Source organism: Balaenoptera acutorostrata, chromosome 15 (assembly GCF_949987535.1).
Source record: "Balaenoptera acutorostrata chromosome 15, mBalAcu1.1, whole genome shotgun sequence".
NCBI lineage: Eukaryota > Metazoa > Chordata > Mammalia > Artiodactyla > Balaenopteridae > Balaenoptera > Balaenoptera acutorostrata.
In genome coordinates, this window is record NC_080078.1 from 1,759,589 (window position 1) to 1,776,339 (window position 16,751).

The following is a 16,751-nucleotide window of genomic DNA, read 5'->3' on the forward strand; positions in this document are numbered from 1 at the left end:
TGGCTGCAGAGAGGTGCAGAAAACCCCCTGCTGGCCTCTACACCGTGCCCCTGCCAGGCTGGGCCACTGCCCCTCTCTACAGTTGCTCCTCCTCCTTGCTCCCCGAGTACAATGCAGCAGTGCTTCTTGAGCCTCAACTTGCTTTCTGTACAATGGGCACATCACGTCTGCTGTCTGGTGTGTCAAAGGCACAGCAGCCAGGACTCTGTAGCATGAACCGGGGAGCACGAGTCGGAGAAAGCAGGGATGCTCTGGGGTGCGGAGCAGGGGGTCCCGCCCCTTGGGTCGGGGCCATGGAGGGGTTGGCTCACAGGACCTCATCAGGTGGGAGTATGGGGTGGCATGGCTTCATGCTGCTGTCCCTCCTACCTCTTGCAGAATGCTCAGCACCTAGTGGGTACCACTTAATATGGGTGCCACTGACGGAATCCCAGGTACAGGGCACAGTTCATGCAAAGATTTGGGGGCTTGACGGTTTGGGGGCTGTTAGAGAATGGGGAGGCATTGCAGGGAGTAGCAAGAAATGGAGCTGGGACCCATTTGGGAGGTATGTGGACACCAGGCTAGGACTTGAACTCAGGGGCCATGGGAAACCATCAAAGATTTTGACCTGTGAGTGTGTGTGTGTGTCAGGGGCATGGGGGTCTGATTAAGCTGTGTGGTTTCTGAGCAGAGAATCAAAAGAGCAGGTAGACTGGGGGCAGGGAGACCAGGGTGGAGGCTGCTCAAGAGGTCCAGGGGAGAGAGGAAGGCCGTGAAGGAGGCACCCTCTCAAAACAGCCCAGGAATGGGATAGATAAGCATCAGTGGTGGGGCGAGGGACATGGGGCACAGAGACCCTTCAGACAGGAGGCTGGAGCTGTGCTGGGGCTCAGCTGACTGTTTGGGGGTGGCCCACCCTGCCATCGGGTCCATTTCCCCCCTGCCCACCCCCACCTCTCCAGCTGACTAGAGGCTCCAAGGCTGGGCTCTGGCTGATGGGGGAGGGGTTTATGGCAGGAGGTGACTCCATGGGAGTCCTGTCACTTGGGCACAGCTAGCACCATCTGCTCAGGCATCTGCCTGCCTGAGGTGGTGCCTGCTAATTACCTTGGGGGTGGGTACAGGAAGAGGCCTGGGAACTCCCATCCTCCACCGCACCCCATCCCAGAGGGGCAAGGGGTAGGGCCCCAGGGCCCTAAGAACAAATGGGCCAGGCGAGAGTCTGGAACCCGGGCCAGACATTTACACAATAAATCTTTATAGAGCACCTACTACGTTCCAGGCCCTGTTCTCCGCGGTTGACATTCCGGTGGAGGGAAAGGGACCATGAAGGGATGCCATCGAGCAGAGGTAAGCGCTATGAAGAAAACGGGCCCGCGGGCAGAGTGAGCGCTAAGGGGGGACCAGTTTAGCCGCGGTGGTCGCCTAGGGCCTTCTTAGGAGGGGATTCGGAGGAACTGAGGAGGGAGGGGAAGGAGGCAGCCAAGCGGAGAGCCGCCCCTAGCCGCGCTTCCGGAAGATGCTGCGGGCGGGCGACTCAGACTTTGATTTCGCCACGGGGAGCCCTTGGCCACTTCCTCGGCCCTGGTCCCTAACCCTCAACCCAGGCTGTCGGCGCACATTCCTGCCGCCCCTGCTCGTGCGGTGGGCTGGCCCAGCCCGTGGGAAGGGCCGGGGGGTGGGAGCCGCCGTGTGCCGGGGAGGCGGGGCGGGGGCACAGCTGGGCCACATCTGGCCCGAGAGCAGAGGGACCAAATGGGACAGAAGGCGGCCTTTCATCTCGCGCGGGGAGGGGCGATCTCGGTTACTTCTCGGGGCGCCACGGGGCGCCCGAGGATTTCGGGGAACCAATCCTCTGCCCTCTGACGTTGGGCAGAGACGAGGAAATTAGCTCGGGGGCTAGGAATGGAATTTCGTAAGGTGCTTTCTCGCTGGAACCTCGTGTCCCTACCTGTGGCTCAGGTGGCTAAGCACCTCCTCGATATTAATAAAGGGTACTCTGGACCGAGCGGTCAGGTCCACCCAGGCAGCAGCCCTGTTACAAGGCCTGCGCCGTCCCTAGGGCAGGAAGCCGGGCTCGGGAGGGGAAGTGTGGAGCGAGGAAGGAAGGACGTCCCCCGCGGGACGATTGAGCCCGAAGTCCCTGTCCCAGAATCCCCGTTACAGCGCCAAGGGCGCGCCCCTCCGCATGTCAGACGCCGGGTATAGCTCCGGCCGGCGCTGGCCAGCCTGGGTTTCCCCCTCAGGGCCACTGGGGCGGGGCGAGCCCACATCCCCACGCCGCCCCGCTGCCCGCGGGGGCGATCCGGGCGGGGCGGGGCGGGGCGTGCACGTGCGGACCGGGGGCGGGAGCCCACGACGCCCGCTCGGCAGTTCCCAGACCCCCGCCGCGGCCCCACGTGGGCTCTGCCGAGCATCTGGGGCAACCTGGAGAGGCCCCGCCCCAGGGCCCGGGAGCCAGTGAGCTCGTGCTGAAGGCGGGGCCTCACGGAGGGCCCCGCCCTCAGAGGGGCGGAGCCATGCTGGGGAGGTTTAAGAGCGCGGGGCGCGGGCGGTGCACTGCTGGACCTGCCGCGGGACCCGAGATCCTCGGCGCCGGAGTGAGGGGCAGGGCGCACCGGGCAGGGCGCGCGGGGCTTGGCGCACCGCGCGGCCGCCACCCCACCATGATCAAGCGCTGCGGCCGCCGCCTGCTGCTGGCGCTGGCGGGCGCGCTGCTCGCCTGCCTGCTGGTGCTCACCGCCGACCCGCCGCCGCCCCCGGTGCCCGCTGAGCGCGGTCGGCGCGCGCTGCGCAGCCTGGCGGGCCCCTCGGGGGCGGCCCCAGCTTCTGGGCTGGAGGCGGCGGCGGCAACCGGGGCGCTAGTCCGCGAGGTGCACAGTCTGTCCGAGTACTTCAGCCTGCTGACCCGCTCTCGTAGAGACGCGGGCCCACCGCCCGGCAGCGTCCCCCGCCCCGCAGACGGCCATCCGCGGCCCCCGGCCGAGCCACTCACGCCGCACGACGTCTTCATCGCGGTCAAGACCACCAAAAAGTTTCACCGCGCGCGCCTCGACTTGCTGCTGGAGACGTGGATCTCGCGCCACAAGGAGATGGTGAGCCCCCGCAGCCTGGGCAAGTGGGCAGGGGAGAAGGTGCCCTCTTGTCCAGCTGGTGGCAGCATCCGATGGGCGCCAGGCTGCATCTCTGTACAGCCACTGGGAGTATCGGGGGGTAGTGACGCCAGTCCAGCCCCTTCCAGCCCAGTTTTCCTGGTGGGGCCACTCTCCCCATACGGTTGTGGAAGTGCGTGCTGGGGACCCATCCTCAGCCAACTTCCAGGGCCCTGGGTGGCCTGCACTGACCCTCCACCAGCCACCAGCGCCTGGGGTTGGTGCCCTGTGATGCTTCTTGCCCCCCAACACTGGAACTCATGAACTGGGCATTATTGTCCCCAAACCTCCCCAAGGCAGTTTCTGCGTGGGGCATCACCCTGGGCTCATACCCCTCCCTGGGAAGAAAACTCTTTCCTTAGAGGTGAAGTGGGGGTTAGGACCCCCGGGCACAGGGCCAGTCCCATCCCCATCCCAGTCTTTGCAATGGGACAAGTCACTGTAGAAAATATTCTGAAGTTGGGGGTGGGCGTTAGTGGGCCCTGGGGAGTACATCTCAAAAGAAAGAGAGCACGGGGTTTCAGAGTCTGCGCGGCGGTCCTCTCTCCACAGTGCAGAAGTCTCTGGAGCCTGGCACCTTGTGCTCGGTACATCCTAGCCGAGCATCGACTTCCTCCACACACATAATAAAGACACACCCCACTTTGAAAATCTCCCTCCAGGCTGCAGCAGGACGGCTGGGTTGGGGCAGGACGAGGGCAGAACGTGAGCGCTGCGGGGGTGTGGGGTGGGGGGATATCCCTGAGCTGGGAAACTCAAGGGACAAACTGGGTATCTGGGATGAGGGTGAAGGACCCTTGACCAGGCTGGGGGCTCAGAGAAGAGCCCACACCACTTCCTCCCTGTTTCAGCCCTCGAGGTCTGGGAGGGGTGGCCTTCTGGCCTGGCTGAGCCCTGTTTTGGGGCAGGGCCCTGGTGGGGTCCTGATGGGACCTGGGGGGGCAGGGTCCTATCTGGTCCAAGCATGGGGAGGGGGCCCTGGGAACCCCATGGCAGCCTCCTGGGAACACAGCGTCCCTTTCCCAGGGGCTCAGCAGGCCAGCAGGAGGGGGCAGCGGGGGCTGCGGGTTTTGTTTGGCTGCTGGGCCGTTAGGATTCCCAGCGCCGGGCGGCTCTCACGCCGGCCGCTTGGGCAAGGTAACAAAGCCCCTTTCTCCAGTGGAGAAAGGCGTCCGGCCTCTTGTGTGCAGCTATGTGCTCCATGGGAACCGCCGCCGGCGTGCTGGCCACTCAGGTTGCCTGGCGATGAGGGCCTGTGGGGTCCCCCACATCCCTGAGTGACAGCCCTTGTGGGGCACCACCCCTGAGCCGGGCACCATCCCCCAGGACTCTGCCTCCCTGCTGTGTGACCTTTGGCAGTGTTCAGCCCCCTCTGGGCTGCCACCAGCTCTGAGCACCCCTCGTCTTGGACTTTGGGGGCTTTCTCCAGCAGAGGGAATATGGTCAGGGGGGTCTCAGGTACCAGTCCCAGCCAAGCTAGGTGACCTTGGGCAAGACCAAGGGCCTCTCTGACCCTCAGTCTCCTCATCTCTGAAACAGGGAAAGCATTGCCCTTCCAGTAGGGTGTCGTAAAAGAGGACTGGCAAAGCCTAGAGATGTAGGGAATGAGCCCAGGGAGTACTCAGAGTCGGGGTGGAGGCAGTCCCTCCCCTGGACCCTTTGCTCCCCGTTGAGGGGCCACTTGGGTTTCCTTCTCACCCCAGGGCCCCCACCCAGGAGAGGCCAAATCTGTCCCCAACAATCGGTTCATGTGTCACAGCAAGCAGGAACCCCTCTTACGGTGTCCTGTGGGGGAGGGGTCCTTGAAACTGTTTCAACAGAGAGACCTCCTTTCCCAGCCCTGTGAGGGGTGATTCAGACCCAGTCTGATGGGGGAAGACTCAAGGAAGTCAGGGCCGCAGCGGGGGAAACCCAGAGAGGCTGTGTGAGCTGCAAGTGGGCATCTGACCCGTGTTGGGGAGGGAGGGACTTCCTGGAGGAGGTACCATTTGAGCTAGACTGAGAGAAGAAAATGCCCTGAAAGGGCAACTGGGCATCTTGAGCACAAGCATGGGGGGTGTGCAAGAAACTTCCCGCAACTGGAGTGACTTGGGTGGGGGTGGTCAATAGAGACCACACTGTGACGGGCCTTCAAGTCCAGGATGAGGGGCTGGGCCTTTGGCCCACACTTTCCTCCCCCATCCCTCCCGGAGTGGGCCAGGCTGCAGCGGCTGCCACCGCGGCAGCCACAATTGTTGGGGGGAGAGCTTGGCATCCTGTGTTTCTTTGAATCGCAGCTCCAGGAACAATGCCGCTTCCTGTGGGTGTCCCCCCCCCCCACAGCCAGCCCTGCGGCCCTCGCTGCCCTGCTCTTCCTCCTCCAGCCCTGTCGTTTTCGGGGAAGTGGGGAGGGGTCTGGGCGGGGTAGGGGGGGTGTCTTGGTCCCTGGAAGGCATGGCTGGGGTGGACCAGCACCGCCTCTGCCCCGGGGTGTGACTGCAGACTGGGGGCTGCCCCTCTCTGGGCCTCAGTTTCCCCACTTGTACACTCGGGTCGTAGTGGTGCCCTCCTCCCAGGGCCGTTAGGGAGATGAAAGAAGAGAAGGCGTCGGGGCACTCTGCTCTGGGCACCCGTGAGCTCTGGTTCCGCCCATTGCACAGAGGGCGGAAACTGAGGCTCTGAGCAGTGGGTGAGGCCCGCGGCCGGGCAGCCCGTCCCCTCCCCTCCTGATTGCTCTGATGTGGGGAGACCGGAGGCCCGGCACCCGCACACCCCACACCCCACGCCTCCAAGCACTCCCCTCTGAACAAAGGTGACTTTAATCTCCGTAGCCTTGGGCTGGGTTTTTAGGGCACCACCAAGCGCGCGGGAGAACAGGCCTCCCTTGATCTCATTAAGAAAGCATTTTCCTTTTAATCCAGTGGCGGCAACGGCGTCTGCACGGGCCGGCCTCGTCCTCCCACGGCATTCCTGGGCTGAGATGCTGGGGGGGCTGGATGCGAGTCTGTGCGTGCGGGCCGCCCTGGGGTGTCTGCTCTGGAAGGAGGGGGTGCGTGCGTGGAGACGGTGTAGAAGGAGCGTGCCACCCCCCTTAGCTCTCTCTAGGCCCAGCCAGCTTGTGGCCTCACTGAGAGTGTGCCCAGGTCTGGGCTCAGGCTGGGCAAGGAGCTGGGGCTGCCAGTTGAGGGTGGGCACCGCAGGCGAGTCCCCCAGGTCGCTGGGTTCGTGCTGTATGCCAGGCCTGCACACGCCGGCCCCTCCCTTGCACCCGTTTGTACACAGAAGGAAACCGAGGCCTGGTGGGCACGGAGGTGGGGGGATCTCCGGCTGCCTGTGCTCCCGGCACCCTCCACCGGGCCTGCGCTCTGCACTCAGCCGCGCCTGGGTGTGCTGGGCGGCACGCGCTGGGCGGGCCGGGCAGAGGAAAAGGAACATTCCTCCCCGTGTGCCGACGGGCCCAGGCGGGCGCTGGCAGCTCCTGGCCCCTCCCCGTCGGCCCCCCCCTTCCGCGGAGCGATCCTGGCAGGGGTGGCCCTGTGCTGGCGCAGGTGGAGCCCTGATGCCGCCTTGAGCAAGGCGAGCAGCAGGCGGGGCTGCCCGGTTGCTGGGGGCGCTGGTCCCTGCGCTGGGGCACGTGAGGTTTCCCGCCTCGACCCCGCGGACCGTGTCCCCTTAGAACCCTGGAGGCTGCTTTGGCTCGGAGAAGGTGACCGGCTCCGCTGGCTGGTCGCGCAGCCAGGGGTGCGAGGGGGGCCCCGGTGTTGCGGGCCCAGCCCGGAGGACTGCTGGGCTGGGGCCACACCCCAGCCTGCCGGACCTTGTGCCCAGCCCGGCCCAGTTAACCAGGCCAGCTGTATGGTAATGGGCTGTGCGGCCACTCCCGCTTAACGCGGCCGAGTTCCCCTCACAGCGCGGCCCAGGACAAAGCTGGCGGACAATGCCTGGTGATTCACCCTCTCTCCGGGCCCTTTGTCCGCCTGTGCTTGGCGGCCGCCCAGCAGAGGCCTTTGTCCCCGACTGATTGAGACTTGGCTTCCCAAAGCCGACCTCCTCCGCCGGTCCCCCCCTCCGCCCCTCCCACAGGCTGGGCACTGTGTCAATAAGGGTGTGTGCCCTGCCAGGTGTGCAGGGCGGGCCGGGAGCCGGTTACCTGGCGGGTGGGCGGGGCACCGCACCTGGCTCGTGCCGGCGCAGCTGCCGGCTGACCTTGGGCCCAGCTGTCGAGGTAGGGGGTGGGGTGGGGTCTTCCTGGGCCCCCAGCCCACTTCCACTCAGGGTAGGCACTTGAGCCCCACTCTGCATGTGGGGAAATTGAGGCTCAAAGGTGGGGCATGGGCGTGACTGAAGGATCCCTGTGAAGCCGCAGGGTGCCCAGCCCTGGACCCCACGGTGGCCGGGGGCCGGGGCACAGGGCTGCCTGTTCAAGGCCGTATTTCTCCCTGCAGACGTACATTTTCACAGACGGGGAAGATGAAGCCCTGGCCAGGCGCACGGGTGAGCCCTGGACGTGGGGAGGCAAGGGGGGCTCCCGCCCAGAGGAAACCCTCCCCTCTGGAGAGGTCACCGAGGCCACGGGCCTGGGAGGGCAGTTTACTCAAGGGGTTTGCTCAAAGCTCCGCCCCACCACTCGCCCCCCCCCGCCCAATTCTCATGCAAATGAGGCCCTTTCAGCGCCCGGGGCCCTTTGAGCTGGTGTGGCGGCAACAGGTGGCTGGTGCTGGGAAAAAGCCGCCTGAATGGGCAGGGGCGGGGCAGGGGGCGGGGCGGGGGCGGGGCGGGGCGGGGCCCCCAGGAGGGGGTTGGGCTGGGGGGGGTGAGATCACTGGGCCTGGGTCCTGCTCGAGGGAGGGGTTGAGGGGGAGGCCACTGCAGCCACGGCTTGAACCCAGGGCGCCCCGAGACAGACTGCCGCCCACCCTCTCTTGCTCTGCTCTCACGGGGCCTGCTGTGTGACCCCGGGCCGGGCCGCCCTCGCTGAGCCACCCTGGACCCACTCACAGCCCCTCCCCTTGTCCGCAGGCAACGTGGTCAATACCAACTGCTCGGCTGCCCACAGCCGCCAGGCGCTGTCCTGCAAGATGGCCGTGGAGTATGACCGCTTCATCGAATCGGGGAGGAAGTGAGTGCTGGCCTTCGGCCGGGGCCCGGGAGCGCGCCCTCCTCGGGCTCCTGCCCTGGCAGTGCCCCCCGCGGGCCGCCCTGACGCCCTGCCTCGCCCCAGGTGGTTCTGCCACGTGGACGACGACAACTACGTGAACGTGCGGGCCTTGCTGCGGCTGCTGGCCAGCTACCCGCACACGCAGGACATCTACCTGGGCAAGCCCAGCCTGGACAGGCCCATCCAGGCCACGGAGAGGGTCAGCGAGAGCAAGGTGGTGAGTGTCGCGTCCACACAGGCCTGCGCTGAGCGGGGCGGAGGCGGGAGGTGTCCCTGCAGCCTGGGGGGGAGGGTCTGGGAGTCTCACCACGTGCCCCCTCCCGCAGCGCCCCGTCCACTTCTGGTTTGCCACCGGCGGGGCTGGCTTCTGCATCAGCCGAGGGCTGGCCCTGAAGATGAGCCCTTGGGCCAGGTGAGTGAGTGCCTTGGGGCACAGGCGAGGCTGCCCCAGATCCCAAGGTCCCCCCACTGGGGGCCTGGCTTGACTCCTCTTCCCAGCACCCGTGTCCCCAACCTCACGTGTACTGGCAGGGTGAGTCGCCCCTCCACTGCCCGCCAGCCACCAGGGTGGTCAGGACCCCTTCCCGCGTCCGGCAACCCCCAACTCCCAGAGAATCATCTGGCTGGTACGGAGGAGGGGGCTGTCCTGGGCTCAGGGAGCGGGGGGAGCTGCCAGCGGGAGAGCCCGTCAGGGGCACGGGCTGGGCTGCGCCCTGTCCCGCTGGGCATGTGCACCTCCTTCTTGGGCCTGGCCGGGGTGACGCTCTGCCTGGTGGGGTCCTGCCCAGCTCCCGCCCCGGCTCACTCCGGCCCTCCGGCCCTCCCACAGCGGAGGCCACTTCATGAGCACGGCCGAGCGGATCCGGCTGCCGGACGACTGCACCATCGGCTACATCGTGGAGGCTCTGCTGGGCGTGCCCCTCATCCGCAGCGGGCTCTTCCACTCCCACCTGGAGAACCTGCAGCAGGTCCCCACCTCCGAGCTCCACGAGCAGGTGCGCTGCCTAGCAGCCCGGGAAGGGATGGGGACAGAGGAGAGCGGCTGGGAGAGGAGGGGAGGGGCAGGTGGGAGGGAGGAACGAAGTGGGGTGGGGGAGGAGGGCCGGGGGGTGGGGGTGGGTCGCTGTGTTAAATAGGTCACGAAAGGCCCTGCTGTTGGTTGCCTCCCAGACACCCCCATCCCCCCACCGGCGCGGCCCCCACTTAAGTCCTGCTGTCCATCCTTCCCGCCTCTGTCTTCAGTGGGATGCCAACCCTGTGCCTTTCGGGTCTTCTCTGTGCCAGCAGATAGTCTCTGGACACGGCTGGCAGCACCACCAGCCCCAGCTGAAGCCCCCCTTGGACTTGGCTCCTGGGGGTGCAGAGCCGGTGGGGTGTGGTGCAATGTGGCTCACGGGCCTTCCTTCTCGGTCCAAGGGCGGGCAGGAGGCAAGGCTGCTCCCTCATGCCGAGCCACACGTGCCAGCCTCGGGCAGGGGCAGGGTGGGGTGGCATTGGCACCCCTCCCAGCGTCACTCTGTCCCTCCCCCTGCAGGTGACCTTGAGCTACGGCATGTTTGAAAACAAGCGCAATGCTGTCCACATTAAGGGGCCCTTCTCAGTGGAGGCCGACCCATCCAGGTGAGGAAACTGCGGCCCAGATGGGGGCGGGGCTCACCTAGGGTCCCTTGGGGTCTGCTGCAGCTAAGCAGCATGACGAAAGAGTACCCCCAGGAGCCTGCTTGGGTGGAAGAGGGCCCCCGGTGCTGTGAGCTCAGTACCCGCACCCCACACGGACCAGCCCCCCACTCTGTCCCCACAGGTTCCGCTCCATCCACTGCCACCTGTACCCGGACACACCCTGGTGTCCCCACACTGCCATCTTCTAGCAGCTACGGCTGAAACCCTGTCCCCGGGCACCCCTGGTATCCAAAGGGCCCGGGGACCCCTGTTGTGCCGCCCTGGCCTTGGCATTCGAGGCTCCCCCAGGGCTGTGCGTGTGTGTGTACTGTGTGCCCACCCGTGTGGCAGACTGCTGGGCAGCTCTGCTCTGCCGAGGAGCAGGCACGGCACCGCCCGTCTGTCTTTCCGTGCTCCACCCCAGAAGGATTTGTAAGTCAGAGGTCACTCTGAGGGCCGGTTTATTATTATTCTGGGGTCTTTGGGCAGCATGGGGGCCAGAGGCTGCTCTGCAGCGATGTGCAGGTGCCTTTCCCTTCCCGCTGAGCGCAGGCCCAGCGCTGCGGGCGCCTGCCCCCTGGGATCCTGGCTCCTCCTCAGAGCCCCCAGGACAACTCACCATGCTCAGTGCTGCGAGGAAGCTGGGTTTGGGGGGTGTGGCCCGAGTCCCCTCCTCCCACTGAGCTCTGGCCTGGGTACCTGGGTGCCGTGGCTCCAAGTAACAGCAGCCCCCGTGGCCTTGCCGCTGGGTGACGTGCAGCGCCGCCTCGGGCAGGGGTCTTCCCCGCTCTCTTGGCCATCTTCCCTTTGTGACGGGGAGTCAGCTGAGGCTCTTATCTCCTCTCCGAAGTAGAGAGAAAGTCGCCCATAGTGGGTGTGTCTGTAAATATTGTGACAGTATTTTTTACTGTGCTTGTTTTTCGAAAGGGGGTGGGTACAAAGTAGGGTGTTTTTGTCTGTGTTTTCGGGGGGTTGGGGAGGGTGCTATTTTATCTTTTCTGTGGATCAGAAAAAGCAGAAGCCAAACTTGGGATAATCTTTGTTGTTAAGGCTGATGGAAATGTCTAACACTCTGTGTATTTATATGTCGTGGTATCTGGCCTCTCCCTGCCCACCTCCTGCATAGAACCTGTCTCCTACCAGCCCAGCTTGGCGCACCTGACCAGTGAGGTGTGTTTTGTCTTCTGTTTTTCCTTCTGCAAAGACATAGCTAGGAAAGTGAATGATAAGGGAAAAGTTCTCAGGGAATTGAAGTGTGTTGCTATGGTGACGTCCTTTGCTGCGAATAAAGATGCTCTTTGGGGCAACCTGGGCATCCTGGTCTTGGCTGGAAGTTGGGCCTGAGCTGCAGTTTCATGGAAGCTGCACCAGGGGGGCTGGGGGCTTGTTTGCACTCGTGTCGGGGAGGTGTGTAGAGACCCCCAAGCCAACTATTGTGGGAAGGGAACTTGGGATCTAAATAGCAACTTCCAGGTACCTGAGAGGCATGACCAGCCCAGGGCACCCTCGGACATAGGGGGAGATCTCTGGATGTACAGGTCTCACTCCGACAAGCAGCTCTAAGACTCTGTAGCCCTGGTCTGTGCTGGCCTGTCCCTGGACAGCTGCCAGGGAGTCCAGCCCTCCCTTCAGGAGAACAGGGGCCGGCTGTGGCTTGACCTGGGATCTCCTTACCCAGCTTCATCTCTGTCACAAGCCCACAGAGGCCACATTCTTGCCCCATTTTGCAGATGGGGAGACTGAGGCTCAGAGCAGGTGATGTGATGCCCAAGGTCAGGCAGCTGGGCTGGTGAAGAGCTCAAACTCCGATATCAGGCTGACCTTGGATCCTGGCCTCACCGCCCCCCCACGCTGTTCACCCTGGACAGGTCCCTGCCCTGTTTTCTACAGAAGGCAGCTCCTCTGGCCCTTCCTCAAATCAAGGCTTTGTGATGGCAGGAGCGGGGAGGGACTGCTCTGGCCTCAGCTGGGGAATCCCCTCCTCCCACCCTCCCAGGCAGCCTGGGGCAGCCCTCAGTTCCTCTTCCTCAAACTGAGCCCGGACACACACACACCCCCTCCCCCCGCACCTCCCTCCCCCACGCACCTCCCCCTCCCCTCCCCTCCCCCCTCCCGGCCTCCAGCTGCCCCAGCCCCACCCCCCGTGGATACTTGCTAGGACCTGGGGCTCCTTGTTCCCTATGACCTTCTCGCTCCCCACTGCTCCACGCTTAGCCCTGTCAACACATCAGAAAGCAGACAGAGTGGTTTGAAGAGCGTCTCCCTTCCCACCCCTGAGCTGGGGGCAGAATGCCAGCCCCTCCCGGTCCAGTCACATACTCAGCGCCCCCAACAGGCTGAAGAGGGCCCCTTCCTCACAGCCCGTACTGGTGCCTGCCCTGTCCTGGGGAGCAACTGGCCAGGGCCTGACCCCAGCTGGGCCTTGCATGGCCGAGTCAGCAGCGCGGTTTCCAGAGCAGCTGCCCTGGGGGTGTGGCAGTGATTGGGACAGTGGGAGGGAGAGAGGGCCCCTCACCATCACACTGACCCCTGTCTGGGGGACACCCCCAGACTCCCCTCAGCACCCACTGTGTGCCAGGCTGGGTGGGGGCATGGCAGGGGAGAGGGGGTCACAGCAGCACTGCTGCCACCTGTGGGCAGAGGCCATGGGCCTCCTTCCTGCCAGCGTGAGTCACAGGAGCCTCTGCCCTGGCAGAGCGTGGAGCCCGGGCCCCAGCGCCCCTCCTCCAGCAGCTGGCATCGCCTCTGCACAGAGCTGGCGGGACCCCGGGGCACAGGTGTGGCCGGGGCAGGTGGAGTCTGCATCAGAGTTGGGGCCATCGGTAGGTCACAGCTGGTCCAAACTGTCCCTGCGTGGGTTGGGGGCACCGAGCAGGGGGACAGCAGAGCAGAGGAGCCCAGGGTTGGGGGGCAAGCCCCGCCCCTCCTGGAGCCTCGACCTCCACCTGAGAAAGGGGGATAAATGTAAGTGCCGCTGAGTCCCCGGTGCTCTGGGCCTGCAGGGGTCGCAGAGGGGCACAGACTAGCAGCACCTCGGCCCTTTCCTCTTACACAAGAAGCTGAGGGAGGAGGGAAGTTCTCTCTCCTCAGAAGGGGAAGCAGGTCCAGGAGGCCTTACAGGAACCGGGCAGCCTGATGTCTTCCATCCGCCGCCCTCAGGGGTGTGCGGGGGGGGGGGGCTCTCCCTCCCCCGAAGATGAGTCACAGAGCAGAAGAGGTGACCTCCCTTCTCCTGCAGGCACGACTGTGGGCGGCCATGCCCCACGCTCTGGTGGCATCAGCGCCCCTCAACCACACGCTGGGCTAGTGGCTGGTTGGGGAGGGTCCTGGCTGGCTCGAGGGGCTCCGTATCCCCCACTCTGGCCCTCCCAAACTGCCCACCACTTGCGGGCTTTCAAAAATAACAAGTAAAACCGCAACCACTGGGGCTGCTGGGCGCTCCCCCCGCCGCCCCCGAGCTTCGCTGCTGCCGGCGGGTGAGTGCCGGGGTAGCTGGCCAGAGCAGAGGCTGAGCTAGGTCTTGGAGGGGCTGAGAGGGGTGCCAGGATGGGGCCCCTCCCTGCTCACTTTAAACAGGCTTCCCTTCAGCTGGGCCATCACAGCCAACTTCCCCTGAAGAGGCACGTCTGAGCTGCAGTAGGAAGCAGAGTGGGGAGAGGAAGACGTTGCAGGTCTCGGCACAGCCTGGGCAAAGGTGCAGAGGTGGGACTTGGCAGGATGCCTGGGGGGCTGGGAGACAGGACGGCCTACAGACTTCGGTCTCCACGACCCTCCTCCACCTGTTCCAACCACCGTGGAGCTTTCCATAGGCTCCATCCGTGGTTCGAGAGGCCTGACCCTGCCGGAGGCTTCAGCCAGTCCTGCCCTCTCTGGATCTGGGGTCAGAGCGGAGGTGGGAGGGGGGGCGGTGGGAAACCAGTGCCAGCCCCATCTTTTTGTCTGCCCGACCAACTGGCCGGTCCTGCTGCCAACCCAGGCCCAACCTTGCCAAAGGTTCTTGGAGGTGACCCCTTCCCCAAGTCCTTTCTGAGGCTAGGGCTGGGCACACAGAAGGCACTTGGTCCATCGCTAGGAGGGGCCCAGGGCCCAGGGGGCTCCTCGTCTTGGCCCCTGGAGGTTGCTGAATCTGGGGGCTCAGAGCTGTGGCTGCTTCCCCCTGCATATGTCCCCTACTGCCCCTGCCCAGGCCTCTGGGGCCCACCCCCCCATGTATAACCCACCATAGTCCTTGGACGCCGCCTGGTGGCCAGAGCTGGTGGTTCCTCTCCCAACCCGAATCCACCTTTCCCGGGACCCCCAACGGTGCAGCCCCCGAGTGACAGGGAGGGGAGACCGTCTCTGCAGACCCTTGCCTGCTCTTAAAAGTTCACATCATGAATCTTTGGTTATTACCAATAGTTGGTATATTACCAATATTTGGAATCTATTGGTTATTACCAATATTTTGTTGGTGCGGTATGTGTGATGTCAAGAGGCAAGCTTGAGCCGGCTGCTGCAGGCCACCCCAGGCCACCCATGTCACTGTCCTGTCCCCTGGCTCTGATGCAGGGCTGGTCGCATCTCCTCATGGCTCATCCCAGTGAAATCCCCAGATCCTTGCCGAGTGATCGCTCACTTCCTGTTTGAACGTGGTAGTCACAGCTGAGCCCTAGATCAGCAGCCGGTGGTCACTGGGAACTTGCTGGGAATGCAGATTCCTGGGCCGCCCCAGCCCATCTAGGACTCCAGGTGGGTCTTCCAACAGGGTCCGTCCGGCCCTGCCCTTAGTTTCTCGTCCTCCGAGGACTCAGCGCCCCCTGCCGGGCATCTGCAGTCCTCGCACCTCACTCCTGGAGATGCTCCTGCGGCCACTTGCAGACCCTTCTCCCCGGCCCCTTGCCCCCTCCCCCAACAGGATCACAACATCTGCTGCCCCTTCCCCCATGTGGGTATCCACAGGCCCCCTCGTCCTGGGGGCCACTCTCTCCCACACTGCTCCTGGTGTCTTGGTATCAGTGACCCTTCCCACACCCTTGGCATCCCCTCCCCCAACAACCTGCCCCGCCCCCGCCTTGGTCGCCACTCCACAGTCACTCCTCCCACTTTGCCTACCCCGTGGCATTCCACTCTGCCTCCACCTCCTGTCTGTCCAGCTCACTCCCTCCGATTTCCTGACCCCCACTGGACCCCAGATCCCTCACCCCTCAAGGGCTTGTCCTCCCCTGGCTGAAATCCCAGTGTCCAATCATGCCCTTGAAGTCGCCTTCACCTCCCTCGGCCTCTCTCGCTTCCACATCTTCTCTTGGCCAAGCCTGTAGTCTCTGACCTGCTGCATCCGGCCCTCTGCCTGCTCACTACCCACACCTGGGTGGCTGGAGGGACCGCCTTCCCGCCTGGTGAGTCTCACCTGAGTTCCAGACCAAGCGCCTCAGGGGCCCTTGGGGAGGCCCACGGCCCCTGCCCCTGGCTCTCCCACGGCACCCCACTTCCTCTCCAGCCTCCTCTCTACTTCATAAGACCTTCTGCCACACGAGCCCCAAGCTGCCCATATGCTCTCATCCCCGGGCCAGCAGGAGGGACCGCAGTCCTGTTTGTGGCCAGCCCCTCCACTGTGACCTAGGTCCCAGCCCCTCCTGGTGACTCGGGAACATCACTCCCCCAACGAACTCTTCGTCTTCCCTGCTGCAGCCATTTCCTCTGCCTACGGGACCATTACCATCAGCCTTCACACACACACACACACACACACACACACACACACACACTTCTCTGGGCCACGCCCCCTCCAGCTATAGCACGATTTTTCTGCTTGGCAGCTAAACCTAAGAGGAGACACAGTGCTTGCTGTCCCCACACGGCACCGCAGAAGCACGGAGCCCCAGATGCCCCGACTCCTGGGTGCTTATCCCCCCATCAGAGCTCATGCATCCTGGGCCCCCTTCCCCAGAAGCCAGTCAGAACGGAAACCACTGGACCAGGCTGCTGGTGTGCGCTGGAGGCAGAAGCTCCGCCCTGTGCCCCCGTCAGCCCAGGCACTCATGGTGCCGAGAGCCAGGAACCTCGGCGCCAGCAATGCCACGGGAGCCTGGTGTCTTCCACGGGGCCTCGCAGTTCCCTCGCCCACCTGCGCACCTGGCATGCGAGACAAACACTCTCCTGGGCAAACGTGCCTCCCCCAGTTCCACGGGTCCTAAGGGTCTCCCTGTGAGGTGGGCGGTATGTCGCCTGCCACCCAGGGTGATGTGCTGGGTTATGTGGCCTCGGACGACACGGCGCCTTCCCCAGCCCGATTCTCAAATGAGAACAAGAGTGATCCTGCCTCGGCGGGCGGGGGTTGGGTTGCTGCTCAGACCACTGGTAAGGACTCCGGCGAGGCCAGTGGGCGGCGAGGCGCCCGGGGAAGCACCGGGAACCCCGCCTCGGGTTACAGTGGGGACGCAGGAGATGTTCTTCCTGGAGACACACCATCCTCCCATTTGGCCTCCCTGCCCCGCTCCAACAGCCCTGCCCGGGGCCAGGTCTGTCACCTCTCCTGCTGGCCGGAGAAGGGCCCTCCTCACAGCAATCCGCGTCTCCTCAGGCCCCTCCAGCGCAAGCCCAGACTGCAAATGAGGCTTTCACGCCGTCGAGACCACCGCTCCCAGCGCCAGCCGCTCTGCACACCTGACGCCCCGCCCCGCCCACCAGGCCCCGCCCCGTCAGGCCCCCTCTCCCGCGAGACTCCGCCCACCCGGGTCGCCCAGGCCCTAGCGGCTCCCGGCACGTGGCCGCCCTGCCCACAGACTTGGGCGGGAGCCAAAACAACTCAGGAAAAGAGGCCTGTTTTTTAAAATTTGTTTATT

At 64.6% G+C, this 16,751-nt stretch overlaps 1 protein-coding gene and 1 long non-coding RNA gene across 2 annotated transcripts; both read left to right on the forward strand.

Moving 5' to 3' along the window:
• Window positions 1-2,549: 2,549 nt before the first annotated feature.
• On the forward strand, window positions 2,550-11,201 carry LFNG (LFNG O-fucosylpeptide 3-beta-N-acetylglucosaminyltransferase). The gene is made up of 8 exons (XM_007174653.2): window positions 2,550-3,077; window positions 7,559-7,607; window positions 8,133-8,232; window positions 8,335-8,488; window positions 8,598-8,683; window positions 9,101-9,266; window positions 9,806-9,891; window positions 10,073-11,201. Exons 1-8 carry the CDS (start codon window positions 2,649-2,651, stop codon window positions 10,137-10,139), a joined length of 1,137 nt encoding a protein of 378 aa, XP_007174715.2. The 5' UTR covers window positions 2,550-2,648; the 3' UTR covers window positions 10,140-11,201.
• A 3-nt stretch (window positions 11,202-11,204) lies between these two features.
• LOC103002362 (uncharacterized) lies at window positions 11,205-16,736 on the forward strand. Its single transcript, XR_450363.2, has 3 exons — window positions 11,205-13,632; window positions 14,479-14,658; window positions 15,726-16,736. It is a non-coding gene; the product is annotated as an uncharacterized LOC103002362 (long non-coding RNA).
• Window positions 16,737-16,751: the final 15 nt, after the last annotated feature.